Source organism: Hipposideros armiger, unplaced genomic scaffold (assembly GCF_001890085.2).
Source record: "Hipposideros armiger isolate ML-2016 unplaced genomic scaffold, ASM189008v1 scaffold_449, whole genome shotgun sequence".
NCBI lineage: Eukaryota > Metazoa > Chordata > Mammalia > Chiroptera > Hipposideridae > Hipposideros > Hipposideros armiger.
Genome location: NW_017731799.1, coordinates 53691 through 69416, shown reverse-complemented (window position 1 = coordinate 69416; position 15726 = coordinate 53691). Strand labels below are relative to the sequence as shown.

Here is a 15726-nt window from a genome sequence, read left to right as displayed (position 1 = left end):
TGTCCATCAATAGATGAAAGAATAAAGAAGAGGTGGTACATATATATAATAGAATATTACTCAGACTTAAAAAAAAAATGAAATCAGGCCATTTGTGACAACATGGATAGACCTAGAGGTTATTAAACTAAGTGAAGTAAGTCAGACAGAGAAAGACAAATACTATATGATCTCACTTATTTGTGGAATCTAAAAAACAAAATAAACAAAACAGAAACGAACCCATAGATACAGAGAGCACACTGATGGCTGCCAGATGGGAGGAGGGTGGGGAGTCTGAGTGAAAAAGGTAAAGGGATTAAGAAGTACAAATTGGCAGTTACAAAATAGTCATGGAGATGTAAAGTACAGCATAGGGAATAGTCAATAATATTGTAATGACTATGTATGGTATCAGTGGGTACTAGATTTATTGGGTGGATTACTTCATAAGTTACGGAAATGTCTAACCACTATGCTATACAACTGAAACTAATATAATATTGAATGTCAGCTGTAATTGAAAATTTTAAAAATTGAAAAAATACACAGTCATCTATTTGAAGCAAATGAATATCACATATTACAGGAGACAGTCTTTTTTATATTCAGTCTAGGCTAATTTAATAATAATAATAATAATAGTCACTTCCACCTGTTGTGTACTTCCCATGTACCAGAGGTTTAATATGCCATATCTCCTTATAGGCTGTAAGTATTATTATCTCATATTTACATATATGGAAACCAAGGCTCAAATATGTAATTTTCTCAAGGCCCCATAGGTAGGAAGTGGCAGAGCTGAGATTTGAACTAAGGTTATTCTAATACCAAAGCCCTTGCATACAACATTCTTTTAAGGGAAGGATAGGGTATACATAAGTCAAGAGGGAGAAGTGAGGTCTGGAAGCTGCCGCAGCTGAACATAATTTTTTCCTAATGGTTTGCTGCCCCTGGTAGAAATTACTTGGGGGATGTTAAGTCACCACCATAGCAGTGATTAAAATCTATACCTGGGGTCCCTCAACCCAGGTCACCTCCAGACCAATTAAATCAGAATTTCTGGGGGTGGGACACAGGCTTTTGTTTTTGAAAGCTCATGGGTGATTTCAACATACAGCCAATGCTGGAACCTTTGCTCTGAAGTCTTGATTAGAGAAATTGAAGAGCTTTAAGGGGCTTTTCTCTTTTATTTCCTGCAAACAAGATTTAGTAAAGTACTTCTAAAGCCTCTTCAACTGGTTTTACAAAGCTGAAATACAAGACTGTTGCTATTTCTTTGGAACACACACACACACACACACACACACACACACACACACACACACATTAGGTAACCCTTGTATCTGCTCTTCAAAACCAAAGAAAGCGGAGAATGCTAAGAGAGTGGATGGGGAGATGTTATAAGCACCTATCTCTGTGATACTTCATAACTCAGCTCACACAATTATGAAAGTCTTTTTTTATATGACTAGAGAAGTCAGTTATTGAATTAATAGAAGTGAGAGTGACCAGTAATCATCAACCAAGTTGAGCCGGGACATTGTAGAGGCCAAATCAGAGTAAGGTAACTAAAAATATCATAAGCCATCACATTTTCATGAGATTTCCACTTTTTCACATGGATTATGGTAACTCTGGTAAAAGCAAGGACCCTCCCACACATAATTTTCCCACAGGAATCGGAAGATAACCTTTCACTAACCTCTCACCCACCATGATTTTAGACCTGTGTTATTGCAGCATGTGATCTATGCATGCCATTTGAAGATATAACTGATCCACACTCAATTTCAGTCTGTTTCATGCAGGATTCTCTAAAACAGGGGCTGTATCATATATTGGGGGGGTAGGGGGGATGTTTCTATGTCCCAGGAGACAGCGTTAATAATGTTAAAACTATGTGCAAATTTTATACTTCTGAGAATGAAAATACAGTCTTACCATAATAAACAAACAAAAAAAAACCATTCTATTCTGAAGGCCCCCAACAAATGGCAAGTCCTGAGTTCTCCCCCTTAGGCTAACATGGAGGGAGGCGTCAGCTTCGGTTCTGTTCTTAGTAACAGTGCTCAATGTTTGCTTACAGAATGACGTGTCTGCACTTCTGAAACCGATATCAGAAAAGATTCAGGAAATCCAAACTTTCAGAGAAAGGAACCGGGGCAGTGCAATGTTTAACCATCTCTCGGCTGTCAGCGAAAGCATCCCCGCTCTGGGGTGGATAGCTGTGGTAAGTCCAGATGCAGGGTTGCCCCTGTACCGCTTCACAATTTGGGAGTGTTTAAGAGAATCCATAGCTACCTTCAGGCTCCTTTGTCCTCTGTCTGTTACACTGGGCAGGCTGATTACATCAGCTCTTTCTTACCTTTTGAAGTTCAATGCTTTGTGTTCTAAGATATGGAAAGTGTTTGATCGATCTTTACAGAGCAAAATTTACCTCCAACTTTCGAGTCAACATCTCCATTGATTTTCTTCTTCTTTAAGACATTTTCCTTCTTATCCTTTTTTTTTTTTTCCTTCTATGCTTGGGTGATGGTCCCAATGTCTCAGTCTCCCAAACCTGGTCCTTATGTCAAGGAAATGAATGATGCTGCCACCTTTTACACTAACAGGGTTTTAAAGGACTACAAGCACAGGTATGTACCATCTTTTGCTGACCAAAATTTCAGTTGATTGCTTATTAGACATTTGTTCCTAAATTTTAATATAGTTCATTAATAATTCCTTTCAAAGGCTCTTAACTAGTTTACTATTAGTGTTAAAAGAAAAATCCTATCTTTGCAGGTAAAGCAAAGTGGAAAGTGAAATCAGTTATCCATGTGTTTTAGAAAGTCTGCCTCAATTCTCTCATAATTGAATAGACTCTCTTCACTTGAATGCATGCTATCTATTACATATGCCCACAATAGTGAGAGAGCCCTGTGATGGTTTGTGATGGACCAGCTCTATATGGTCACAAAACTTTTACATTGTCAAAATAAACTTGGTGGGTGAGCAGAGAGAAGAAAGAAGGAATCAGGAAATGAAGTACAAAATGAGATGAGACAAACCAATGAGAAGGAAGATTGCATTAAGAGGAAATACAATTGGGGTGGACAGAGAGACAGTTATTAGAATAGCTATCATTCAGAGGACTGTTGGGAGTACAGGTGAGTCTGAACCAAGGGGTTTTCCCTGCCAGAAGAACCAGCTTTAAAAGTCATTGCACTCTACAGCACAAATAATTGATCCTAAAGAGACTTAAACTGGGGTTAGAATTGAAAATGGGACCAAATAGAAAGATGCCATACATGAATATCCAGGAAAATGTCTCCTAAACTCCCTTCACAGAGTTTAGTCATTCCATGTTAGCAAAACAGGTCTTGTAGCTTTTAAGAAGGGCAGCTTTAGGAGACAGCAACATGCCTCTTTCTTCTTCCACCCCGAAGGAACTTTGATGAACATGACTACTCATATACCCAGTAACATACTTCCTGCACCCAGAGAACTGTGGTTGAGGCAATTGTGTGCAATGAAAAAACTCCAAATGTTGCCATGTTTTATTAGACTATCGAATTGTACGGTATGAATGAGAAAAAGCATCAGAATTTTAAGACAGCCACTCTCACATAAAAATAACAGTTCAGGAAAGAACAAATGTAAGTTACGAAACCTGGACATAAAAATGTGGTCATGAACATTAACCCATAGTGATTTCCACATCATAAAAGATCTGTACTTAGTCTTTGTTTCAGGATGCACAGACACATACCTACACATGCCTATTCAGGACACCTTAGGCATCCCGTAGGCCTCTGTCTTTTTCATATCATGCTTGGAGGCCATTTTTATTTTTATTTCAGGTCATCAGCTCCTTTTTCCTTCCAGTCCCTACTTGAGGCTATGTTGGGACCATGGGTGTGAGTGATTCTTTCCACGTGGCAGCCTGGCAAGGAAGGTTGTGGCTTTCCACTTTTTTGTACACACAAATAGAGTCCAGTATTTGTCCCTCCATGTCAACTATTGAGTAGAAAACATACTCCTGGCAGCATCAAGGACAACTCAATTATACGTAACAGACCACCTGAAGACTGTTTAATATGCCGGGGAAATGCAGCTGTAAGTGTGGATTCATTCACTTCACTTCCAGAAGTAGTCAGACCAGTCCTAAGCCACCGGTTGGCTTTCAGGGGTGGTACCCTGACAGAAGCAGAATACTGCACACCACTCATTTAACACCCATTTATTTGTGCACCCATGGCAGCTGTGCCTCACTCTGTGCTCTCAGTGCTGGCTGCGGGACATTGCAGCTCTTTGCTACTCATTGCTGCCTACCTGCAGACAGGCCCATCGGTAAAGGAGTTGAGTCAGGCTTCCTGTGGTTGAAACACAAGAGCCGTGGGCAGTGGAGTCTGCATCTGTGCAGCCCTTATGACTGGCTTGACTGGTTTTTTGGCTCTTTTTCAATAAATGAATAGAGTCAGTTAATTAATTTGACTTTATAGAGGTTTGGCTTCTCTGAGTCATAATCATGATAATCACATGCCCCTATCATAGGTTCTTCCAGGGTAAGTGAAAACTGAGGATGGGTTTGCAGCTCCTGATATGTAGTTGGCTCCTGCTCAGTGTGTTTTCTCAGTGTGAGATCAACTTCAGACTAAAAGATACCATATTGTCATTCCTGATTACAATTTTGCTAGAGCTTTTTTCAAGTCAAAAATCATACTGCAATAGTTAAAAGGAAAATGAATTTGACTATACATATTTGAACTTCATCACTTGTTAAATTTTTTAATAGGAAGTATATTGAACATACAGCCTGCTATTTCTATAATGTCTACAGACATGTGTGTATTGTATGAACATACACATATGTACATATGTGCATATACGTATTAAATAACTACATATAGAACTATGTATGTAATTAATTTTGAAATGACTTTAGTGTTCTAATAATAGCAGTTGTATATGTTCAGGGCTCTGTACTGAGACCCTCACAAAACCTCATAAGATAAGGAAACTGATGTGAGAGACCTGTGGAGCCACACTTAGACTTTTGGGTTTTAACTGGGAAAGTGAGAGAAAGTGACAGTGAGATTTTTCACAGATTTGATTCATATAATCACCAAATATAAAAATGTGGAATAAAACCACCCTCACTTTTTTTCCTCTTTGAGAGGTGGATAATTATGACTTCAGCTCCCCCATTTCACTTCTCTTAAATGGCATGACTTAATACAATGGGATTCTAAACTGGTGGTACTTGGAGCTTTTTCAAGGACAACAAAATAAAATATGTCCTTGAATAAATAAATAAATAAAATAATGACTGTCGTTATTGACAAAAGCTTTAATAAGAGAGATTTCCTTCAGTGATTATCTACAGATTAATGGCCCAGGTTCATGATTAAAATTTTGTTAACTGAGAGCTCATCATTTTACCATTTACTACTACTTCATTCAAAGTGGAAAAAATGAGTATGAGCAGGTAAAAATTTTCCAAAGGAAATGCAACTATTTTTGCCTATCATAAGTTTAATATTTGTTAACGGTTGTTCTCAATCCTATATATTAATCCTGTTATGAAAGGTAAGCATTTTATTACATTTTGGTTCAGTAAAATTGGGCTAAAAATACTGGTAATAACCTGCCTAACCTGCATTGTCATTAAGAGTATCAAATAAAGGTAATTTAAGTGACTATCCCTTTAGAAGTATTAATGTTATCCATTTCTCAGAAATCATTTTTCTTACAACTTCCTTACCATTCTAAAATTCTCCAATTTGGTTACACTTTCAACTGAATAATTCAACCAAATCACTAGAAAACAAACTGAAGAAGTTTTTTTCTTTTTAATACCATTCTCCTTCCTAAAAGCTCATTGTTTTTCATTTTGCATCAGAGGGGGTGCAGAAAGAAATGGCCTCCTCTCCACATTCATCTCCCCATGAGAGGTGACATGAGGACACACGGCCCAAATTGGCTTGGTTCTGTGGGGTTCCCCTTTGTGGACCTCTCTGCTCTACACCTGGTGATCAGGGCATTCAGCTCCTCTCAGCAGAGACCCTGACCACCGTCCTTTCAGGGTTCTCTTTGGAATCGGTTCACAGTGACTGGACTAGAAAGACAATTGCTCCAGGGTCATATGGAGCCTCAGTTACTGGATTACCTTATGCCCACCCCACCCCACCCCAGTTTTTTAAAAAAATTATTTTAGATCCTAACGCCTCTGTCTTTTATAACAAAGTGATTTACGCCATGTGGATTGGGTGAAGTCATATTTGAACATTTGGAGTGAGCTTCAAGCATACATCAAAGAACACCACACTACAGGTCTCACCTGGAGCAAAACAGTAAGTACCAAGCCCTCTTCCACCTGGGTAACAGAACACCACAAAAATATTCTTTCCCAGTAGCCTAATAATCTCACACTTTAGAATTTACCTCAAGGAAAGCATAAGATAAAATATACATATAAGTAGAAACTATTTATGAAAATGTCATGTCATAGGAATATCTGGAAACTGCCTACATGACATACAGAAAAAAAAAGATTAAGTTTTCTGTAGTAAAACACAATGAAGCATGCTACAGCCACTAAAAATAATGTGATAATTACATGGGAAATGATTTACTAGTCACTTAAGTGACAGAGTGGTAAAGTTTGAGAACTAAGATGACATATACAAGTATATTAAGAAACTGTGTGATAAAAATTGAAGGATACAGGAAGTTTTGAAGTCGTTATTTTAAGGAGATAGAATTATGAATGAAATGTCTTTTTTAATGTTTTTTATTTCTCTTTTGGTATTTTAAGGTTTATTGAATATTTTTGAATGCTTAGGCAATTCTAGTACTTCGTATGGTATTCTAGTCCTAGGTTAAAACCCCAGCCTGTGTCTGTTCCCACTTTAATTCCCACATGTGATGTTGCTCTGATCTTTGTCCTCTTCTTCAGCCTTCTCTCTTACCTTCCCTTGTCTTATTTCTACCCAGTACTGCCCACCTACTTATGGAATCCTGAACACATGCAATGCTTAGGTGAAACCAAATCAAATTGTTGTTGTTGTTGTTTCAGATTTTTCAAATTTCATGTCGTTTAGCCTTTATTGCAATGTCCCAAACAAATATTGTGCTGCATGACCTGAGTTCCCTGGGAAAAGCACCCCTCCCTCTTCACAGCTTCAATATCACCTCTTTAAGAAATTTCCATTAGGCTGGCCGAGTGACTCAGTTGGTAAAGAGTGCAAGCTCTGAGCAACAGGGTTGCCGGTTTGATTCCCACATGGGCCAGTGAGCTGCGCCCGAGTTGAGCTGCCTCTGAACTGCCAACAGGTGGTAGGATGGCTCAGCTGGTGAGAGCATGAGCTCCTAACAACAAGGTTGCCGGTTCGACTCCTGCATGGAATGGTGGGCTATGCCCACCCGCAACTAAGATTGAACACGGCACCTAGAGCTGACTGGCCGCGAGCTGCCGTTGGGCAGTCAGATGGCAACTGGACTTGGAGCTGAGCTAGCTGCACCCTCCACAACTAAGACTGAAGGACAAAAACTTGGCTACTCCCCTTCTGCAATTCCCCAACACTGTTCCCCTTCCCCAATTCCCCAATAAAAAAATCTCTAAAAAAAGAGAGACATTCTCATTAATCTCCATCAGCTCCTTATCTGGAATGGATAACCCTCCTCTCTGCCTCCTTCAAAGCTTGAGTATACCTCAATCATAGGCCTTAGCATATAGAACTATAATTTTTTGTGTGCTTTTGGAGTTCTCTCCCTCTACTGGAAACTCATCTCTGTCTCCAGCTCCTAACACAGTACCTGGCACGGAATAAGTACTCAGTAAGTAGTTTGGACTAAACTGTAATTAGTAACCTCTTAGAATCTCCCTTGCCCTTTTAAGACTGCACACTTGTTTGGGAAATGCTTCTCATGGAAAAATCCCTTCCATTAGAAATGAATATTACCTTTCTCTGGTCACAGTCAACATTGAGAAGACGAACTGGTGAATTTCATATTTGTGAATTCTGTTCAAGGTTAGAACTCATACTCTCCTCCTGATAGCCTTACTCCAGCACCTAACCCTTGTTCTGAATGTTAATGTCAGTAGAGCAGGCTTAACACCAAGGCAGAGTTGTGATGTTTCAAGGGAGTGTGGCACTTCTGCATTTGCTCCCCAATACTTGTACGTATGTTAACACTAACCCCTAAAGACTGACTCTTTTCATTTTCTACTTTGCCTATTTTCTCTATAAGCTGCAATGCACAGTGCAAGATACAACAACTAAGTTGATTATTTTTCTTCTGCCTACAATATTATGATTTCTGAGAAGAGAATTCATAAACATTTGAAGGGATTTAATACAGAGGGTATGTGTGGATGTGGGTGGGTGTTTGTGTAGACTAATTGGAATTATTTTTCATACATTTCCAATGAGATGTCATTTTGCAGTAAATCAATTTGTCAGAAAGGGGAATTGTCACATGTTTGCCATAGAGGTGGGTCATTATGAGAGAATAGCAAAGTAAACATCAAGAGTCCTTGAATATCTTATTATTTCATGATAGATAAATGGGAAACAAATGAGAATCTATTTGTGGAAAATAATCATGTCAACAAATGCTAGCCTATTCTCTAATGGTGCCCATGGAAAATTAATAGAAATTATTTTTAAATGGTTTGAATACTTTTAATGCAATGTACAGAGCTGAGTAATTGTGTTTTGAATATATAAAAGAATTGATTATTAATTATAGAAAAATAAAAGTGGTTGTTTTCCTTTGTTCTAGAGTGAATACTTATATTTTTATTATGTTCATCAGAAATATATGCCTTGTAATAGTGACTTTCAAGCTTTTAAGACAATCCATAGTAAGAAGTACATTTTATCCACACACACACCCTGCCCACAACGCTAGAACAAGTTTCATAAAACAACACTTTCTTCCACCACATGAAATGCATTCAGATGTTTTCTATTTTATTTCATTTTTTATAAAATTCTGGCTGAGACCCACAAAATTGATTTTGCAGCCCACTAGTGGGTCACATCCCACATTTTGAAAAACATGTTATAAGAGATAAATGTTATACAAAACAGAAATGACCCTTAGAGCACACAGTGGGCAGCATTGCCATAATAATAATGACAGCTAATATTTATTGAGCACATGTCATGCTATGGGAAAATTCTATTAAAAATGGTAACCATTGTAAAGCAGAGGATCTATTTCACTTCTTTAAGGAAAGAGTAGTATGATCATGTTTTGGTCAGTGAGAAATGATTATTGTAAGAAAATGTTGGTTCAGAGATAACATCATATGTACAGAATCTTTTGGCAAGCTTTAAGACGTGTAAATGGAAACATATTTCCTGCTATTTTTGTCCTCTTCTAAGATTTGGGGTAAAAAAGCCATTTAAAAATATATTATAAAAAGTGTAGTTTTAATTTTAAATCTAAATTTCTATTTAAATTATTAAAAACTATTTAAAAGATTCTAAAACAATCTACAGCATAAATCAAACTAACTTCTCCTTAGTTACTATGGTCGGTCGAGAAACCAGCAAATTGAATGATGAACAATTATAGCCAGAATCACAGCATTCTTGCACAGGAAAGGAAAAGGGCTCTTAGAATTATCTGATCAAATGGCACTTGGGAAGAAAAAAACATAAAAATGATTTCATTTATTTGCTTACTGATCACAACTATGTAAAAAGTAAGTATGTATAAAATGATAAGGATCCAAAAAGAATGTAGAAAGGTGATCTTGGTGTTCTTTGATTCCTCAATATTCGGAGGTTTTAAGAATCACGATCTATCTTAGTGGACAGTTCATACGATACTTCTACATGCACCACAAAAAGCTTGTGGCAACCTAACGTATTATTCTATGGGAAATTGTATTCAAAATGGTAATCACTCTAAGGCAGAGAGCATCTACCTCATCTCTTTAATAGAAGAGTGAGACAATAAAGTTTTGGCCGGATATTAAAAGTGAGGAATGACTAGGGCAAGAAAACGCTGGTTCAGAAATAACATCATAGGTGTAGAATCTTTTGATAGGCTTTATGACATATGCATAGAAATGTTGTTCCCTGATATTTTTGTCCTCTTCTAAGATTTGGGATAAAAAAAAAACTATTACAAAATATATATTTTTTTAAATTATAGTTGTTAATTTAAAATCTACATTTCAAGTATTTTGAGTAACTTCTTTCTTTTTTCAAATTGGGTTTTGAGATTTGCGCTTTTTGGGGTTTTTAGTGACCAACTGCATGCTGCTGGGGACTCTGAGTTTCCAAGGGTACATGGCTCTAAGAAAGAATCATTCCCCCTGAGTTAGCACTTGGAACTGTATTTGCCTACCCCCACCTCCTAACCTTTGCATTCAGGCTGCAGCTGTGTTGGACAACTGTTGCTCCCTTCATTATCACAGCGAAATGTACAACTTTGAGGCCAGCAATATTTCAGGACAGTGATTGGCAAGAGTGCGAGCGTGTGTGTGTTTGTGTGTGTGTGTGTGTGTGTGTGTGTGTGTGCTGGCATGGAGATGGGGGTGCGTTTGGGAAAAGAAGCAGCTGTGGAGTAATCTATCTGGAATTCCTTGTTACATTTACTGTGGCCAATGGAATCTTCTTATTCCTGTCAGCTTTTCTTCAATCTGACTATGGACTAAAGGACTCTACACCAGAAACTTCTTGTAGTTTTGAGTTAGTTTAATTATTGGGAACTCTTTTTCATGTTAATTTACACAGTTTTCTCAGCACTAGGTCTCAAATGCACTTTGTAGAATAAATTGATCTTTTGGCAGGAACCCAATACAGACACTGTTATTTATTATCCCTTGCAGTTGGTCAGATTTATAATATTCATTGGTAGTTTCTGCAAATCAGATAACTAAAGCTGAAAGACTAACACCTAATCTTTCCACTTAATGATTACTGACATAAAATGAATTTTTCTATGAATGGTCTAGATCAACGTTCCAACTATTATTCTATTCTGTGTGGATCTGGCCAGGAAAAGGTCATGAAAAGAATTTCATAAATAGGATAAAATGTGGTTGTTTTCTTAACTTTCTGGTGTTAAACTTGTTGACAGATTCTTGTCCCTTCACATGTCTTTCTGGATTACTTTAGCTTTGGAAACAACCAGGGTATAATTATTTGTAGAGTAGAATAAAAATACACATAAATGAATGCATATAAAGTCTTATGTAATGATGATGTAATTCTTTCTGTTAATAATGTGGATTTTAAAAATCTATCCTATGTACCAATTGTCTTCCATCCTAACTTCCCCTGAACCTCCAGAAAATGCAAATAGCTAGGAATGATTACAATTGTAGACGAGGTGAGGTTTTATTTTTCTCTAAGCAAGACACTTTAGATCACTCCTTTTCCTCCAAGTAGATATTTCTTTTCAGGCTATTTCTAAATGTAAAGGCCAAATGTCCATGAACAAAGCAAAAATTTAAGTTTGCTTGTGACTAAATTAAAATGCAGCCGGAGAATATCCTGACTTATTATAAGTAATTTAGACTCTGTAAGATGTCATTAAATATGTATGTCTTAACGTTTTCAAGTCTTCTGGCCTCTCTGGCTTCCTCTTGATTTAACAAGCAAAAACTCAAATATCTGATGTCTGAATTTTCATTTAAAACTTACAACAGAATTATATTATGTGTTTTTAGAGAAAAAATTAAATAATCATTTTTCCTATTTTTTGGCAGAGTATACAAACATTTGTTTTACAAAAAGTCCAAGGTACATATGATCCAAGCTTATTACACAATAGTTCAAACTTATCCCAAACCTATGCCTTAGGTTTATTAATCAAAGTGAATGAATGAAGCCTCAGATGGTGTGTCAGCTGATCTCTCCTATGGCTACAGAGCGTGGCACTTGCCAGTCTACCTAACCACAGCTGCATTCAGTCTACTGAATTGCTCTTGGGTTTTTAACTCCTTTTAGGGGCTTTGGGTGGCCAATTTCTTTTGTTCTCCTAGTAAGAGATCCAGGCTGCTCAGAGGGAGGTAGTGTCATTGACTAACAAATGAGCTCCAAATACACCGATAATGGAATTAGGTTGGAAATGCCTGTGAGTTCATCCTGAAGAGACTATGTAATTAAACATTGCTTAAGCACCTACTATGCCCCAGATTCGGGGCAAGGTACTGAGAATACAAAGATGGATGTATGACAGAGTAGTCATAGTTTCTGTCCACTAAAACTCACATTCCAGCCAGCTGAAGAATATATAACAATACAACATGACAGAATAGGGTAAGTAGCATGCTACAGGCAAGCCCAAAGCATATGAATAGCATAAACCAGGAAAACATGGCAGGACACCCAGTCCTGTAGTGCAGTGTGGCTCTTGGGCCTGCAGCAACCTGGGAACTTGTTAGAAATGCAGAATCTCAGGCCTCACCCCAGACCACCTACCTGAACCAAAACCTGCATTTTAACAAGATTCCCCCAGGTGATTGACATGCATATTAAAGCTTGAAAAGCACTGCTCTAGTATATTCATGTTGAACCAAAGGAATCCAACTTGAGGGAGACTCAAGGGAGATCATTAATTTTCACTCATTTATTTAATAATTTATTTATTCAATAACTATATATTGCTACCCACCATGTATAGAGCACATACACGGTATTATATTTATGCTACAGTTTCTGCAATCAAGCAGAAAGTTTTAATTATGATACAAAAATAAATAACAATACAAGGCTATGTTGGAAATAAACCTTGCTAATTAGACTCCTGAGTGGGCAAGGACAACAAAGGGGCTGATATTTGATTTGGGTCTTACAGGACAAGTAGGAGTTCCCTAGGCAGACAGTAAAGGAAAGGGCAATTCTTAGCAGAAAATTCAGCACATGCACAAAGGACGTGAATAAAGTATTTGCACATAGGACTATTTTATTAGTGATCTTTAGAAAGCAGTTTCTGGAGAGTTGGAGGTAGATGCAGGTTTATAGAATTAAGGTGTAAGAAGGTTTTGTATAATGATTTCTTGATTATTTAGTGACCAATTGTCTGATTGAGACCCTCTCTGAAGAGGAATTAATTAAAATAATTTTTTTTCAGTCAAAAGGAGTAGAGTACAAAAACGTGAGTGATTGTTTGGTATGTATGTTTTTGTAAACAAGTCTGAAGGCAATCCTAAAAGAAAGTTTTGAGTAGTGATAGTTTTATTAAGCAAGTGTGTCGCATCAGAAGGTAACGCTTTGAAAGACCACACTAATGTGGATCTGATAATTCTTGTGTGATTATTAAAAGTTCAGTTGCATTTATTTGTTGTAATAACAACACACATTTCCCCTGCTTTTGAGAATCCCCTCCTCTTGCTTTCTTGTTTCAAATCCAATCCATTCATCCTTCAAGGTTTATTTCAAACGTTTTGCTCTCCAAGCCCCTCTGACCTGCTCTGCTTGTCACCATGCCCTGACCCAAGCTGGAAGTTCTCCTTTCCCTCCACAGAACTTCCATAACATTTCTTAAAAATCTGTATTTCTCTGATGATACTTAGCACTTTCTACCTTATGAAGCAGGCACTTACTTACTTCAGCACCTACCATGTTTCAGATACTGAGCTACTTTATCGGTGATGTTAAGATAAATAGTGAGTGGCTCGTCAGAGCTCAGGCTCAGGAGATGACCAAACCTGAATTCATAGACAAACAATTACAATATAATGGGAGGCACCATCATAAGAGTGTCCCTAACCAGTCCTTGTAATAGAGAAATGGGAAATGAACAGGAAAATTCCTCTTAGAAAAGTTCAAGAAAACCTATGAAAGAAGAGAACTTTGAGCTGAGCTTTGAAGGATATGTAAGAGATTTCCAGTTAGTAAATTGGGGAAGAGCCTTCTATCCAAACAAAGGCACGGCCTGAGCTAAGACATAAAGGCCAAGAGCGTAGTGCCTGTTGTCTGGGAACACAGAAGTGTCTTCTCTCCTGCAAGGTTGTGCACTCGCTGAAAGCTGGGTCCTTTGCCCATTCCACCTGGGATGTGCAGCAGTGACTGGTACAGTGCCTTAAACACAGAGTCTCCAAACACATGTGCTAAATGGAACACCTTAATTTGTAATCACATTTCTTCACAATGAAATTTTTATAGTGTTATTCCATTAATTACAGATTGTGTCCATTGTTCAAGAGCCACATAAGTAATATTTCTTTATTCTTTCTATCAAATGATGGTAATGGAAATAAGTGATGCATTTTATTATAGGCAATATTGGTTGCCAGTGTCTCCTCTGTACCTGTCACTTGCCACCCACATACTCCTTATTCCCAATAGATATAAGTTCAAGAAATGCAATATAAGCTTAGGCAAAAGGTATTCTTAAGAAGGGATAGGGGAAAAGTGCAGATTGTCTTCTAAAGGTAAAACAAGCCCTTCATAGAATATCACATAGAACTGAGCACAGACCACTGTTTGTTGGTCCAGGTTTCACTTGTGATGGAAACTAAGCTAATTACAGACCTTTTCCCAGTCCTAAGCACCAATTAACCTTTCCTATAAATCTTGGAACTGAAATTGAGGCAAAAGTTATTCAGTCTTAGTGTGCCTCAATTATAAAACTCAGCTTATATTGATGTTTCTATTTTTTAAATTTTTTTCCTAAGTAAATAACATATATAATATAGAGCCAAATGTAAATCATCTTTATAACAGCTATTATTTTGCCTCACCTCCATCTCTGCCATCTACCAAGTGTGGATAATTTGGGAAATAAAAGTTTCCCAAGGACCCTAAAATTTGAAAGAAAATAAAAAACTTTAATACAATGATAGTTCAGACCTAGGCTTTTTGGCCAAATGAAAGTAGTTGTTCAGACAATTCAAGCCACGTGTCATTCACTCTTGGTCTTCATACAACTGCTGGCTATGTATAGTTTGTCTCTTTGATGGGTATTCTCTACTATCTTTAACTCTGGAAAATTTTACCCGGAAAATTTAATTTCATCTTTCCTTTTTTTTATGAGAAATTTTATTTTCAAGTTGCCAATGCTGGCAGACAAGAAGAAAAGACAATCTGGAAATTCCAGATTTGATTCTGATAGCAGGGCAAAGTAATAATTAAGGCTGCTTATCCAGACAATCTATGTAAAATAGCCTCATTGCTTTATCAAATTAGAATGTGTTTAATATATTCTTCTGGACTCTGCTCTGAAGGCTTGGTCTGCTTTTATCAAACATTTCTACTTTCTATAGAACAGAAATCATGACGTATGCTTTTCGAAGAGCCATATTTGATATGCAAATTAGAACAACAAGCATAAAAATACTAAGTTACTGGTTTCCACTAACTAATATAGACTGTGTACATCATTCACAGACTGTTTTCCAATTTAAAACTGTTATTCCTTTTCTGAAGGGACTTTATTTCTTGTTCTGTCTTTTTTTATCTACTGCCATAGCTCACATCGCTCCAGGTCATCAAAGGCATGGCATACAGAGACCACAGGAGGGTGGGGGAGTGGGAAAGAGTGAAGCCATCAGAAGTCATTGACGAAACCATGAAATTTTGGTTCTCATTACCTTCCCTCTTTACTTCTATCTTGGCATAAAGGTGTTTGGAATCTTGCCTTTGAAGGAAAGTGATAAAAATGGGCCCCACATTTCCTTCGTAATTGTGGGGCCATCTTTTCATTGCAACTGCATATAAGCACTGTTGGTACTTTTATGGAAACCTGAAATTCGAGTTGTCTTCTGTTACCATAGAAGAAATGGGAAATATT

The 15726-nt window shown here is 37.4% G+C and overlaps 1 protein-coding gene across 1 annotated transcript in view; it reads left to right on the top strand.

The window, feature by feature from the left end:
- Positions 1-15726, top strand: part of CAP2 (cyclase associated actin cytoskeleton regulatory protein 2) — a 161741-nt gene that overhangs the window by 117522 nt on the left and 28493 nt on the right. Inside the window, exons 5-7 of the mRNA XM_019665738.1 lie at positions 2069-2212; positions 2533-2618; positions 6212-6317. Coding sequence (XP_019521283.1) covers positions 2069-2212; positions 2533-2618; positions 6212-6317 — 336 coding nt within the window. The remainder of the gene's footprint in view (positions 1-2068; positions 2213-2532; positions 2619-6211; positions 6318-15726) is intronic.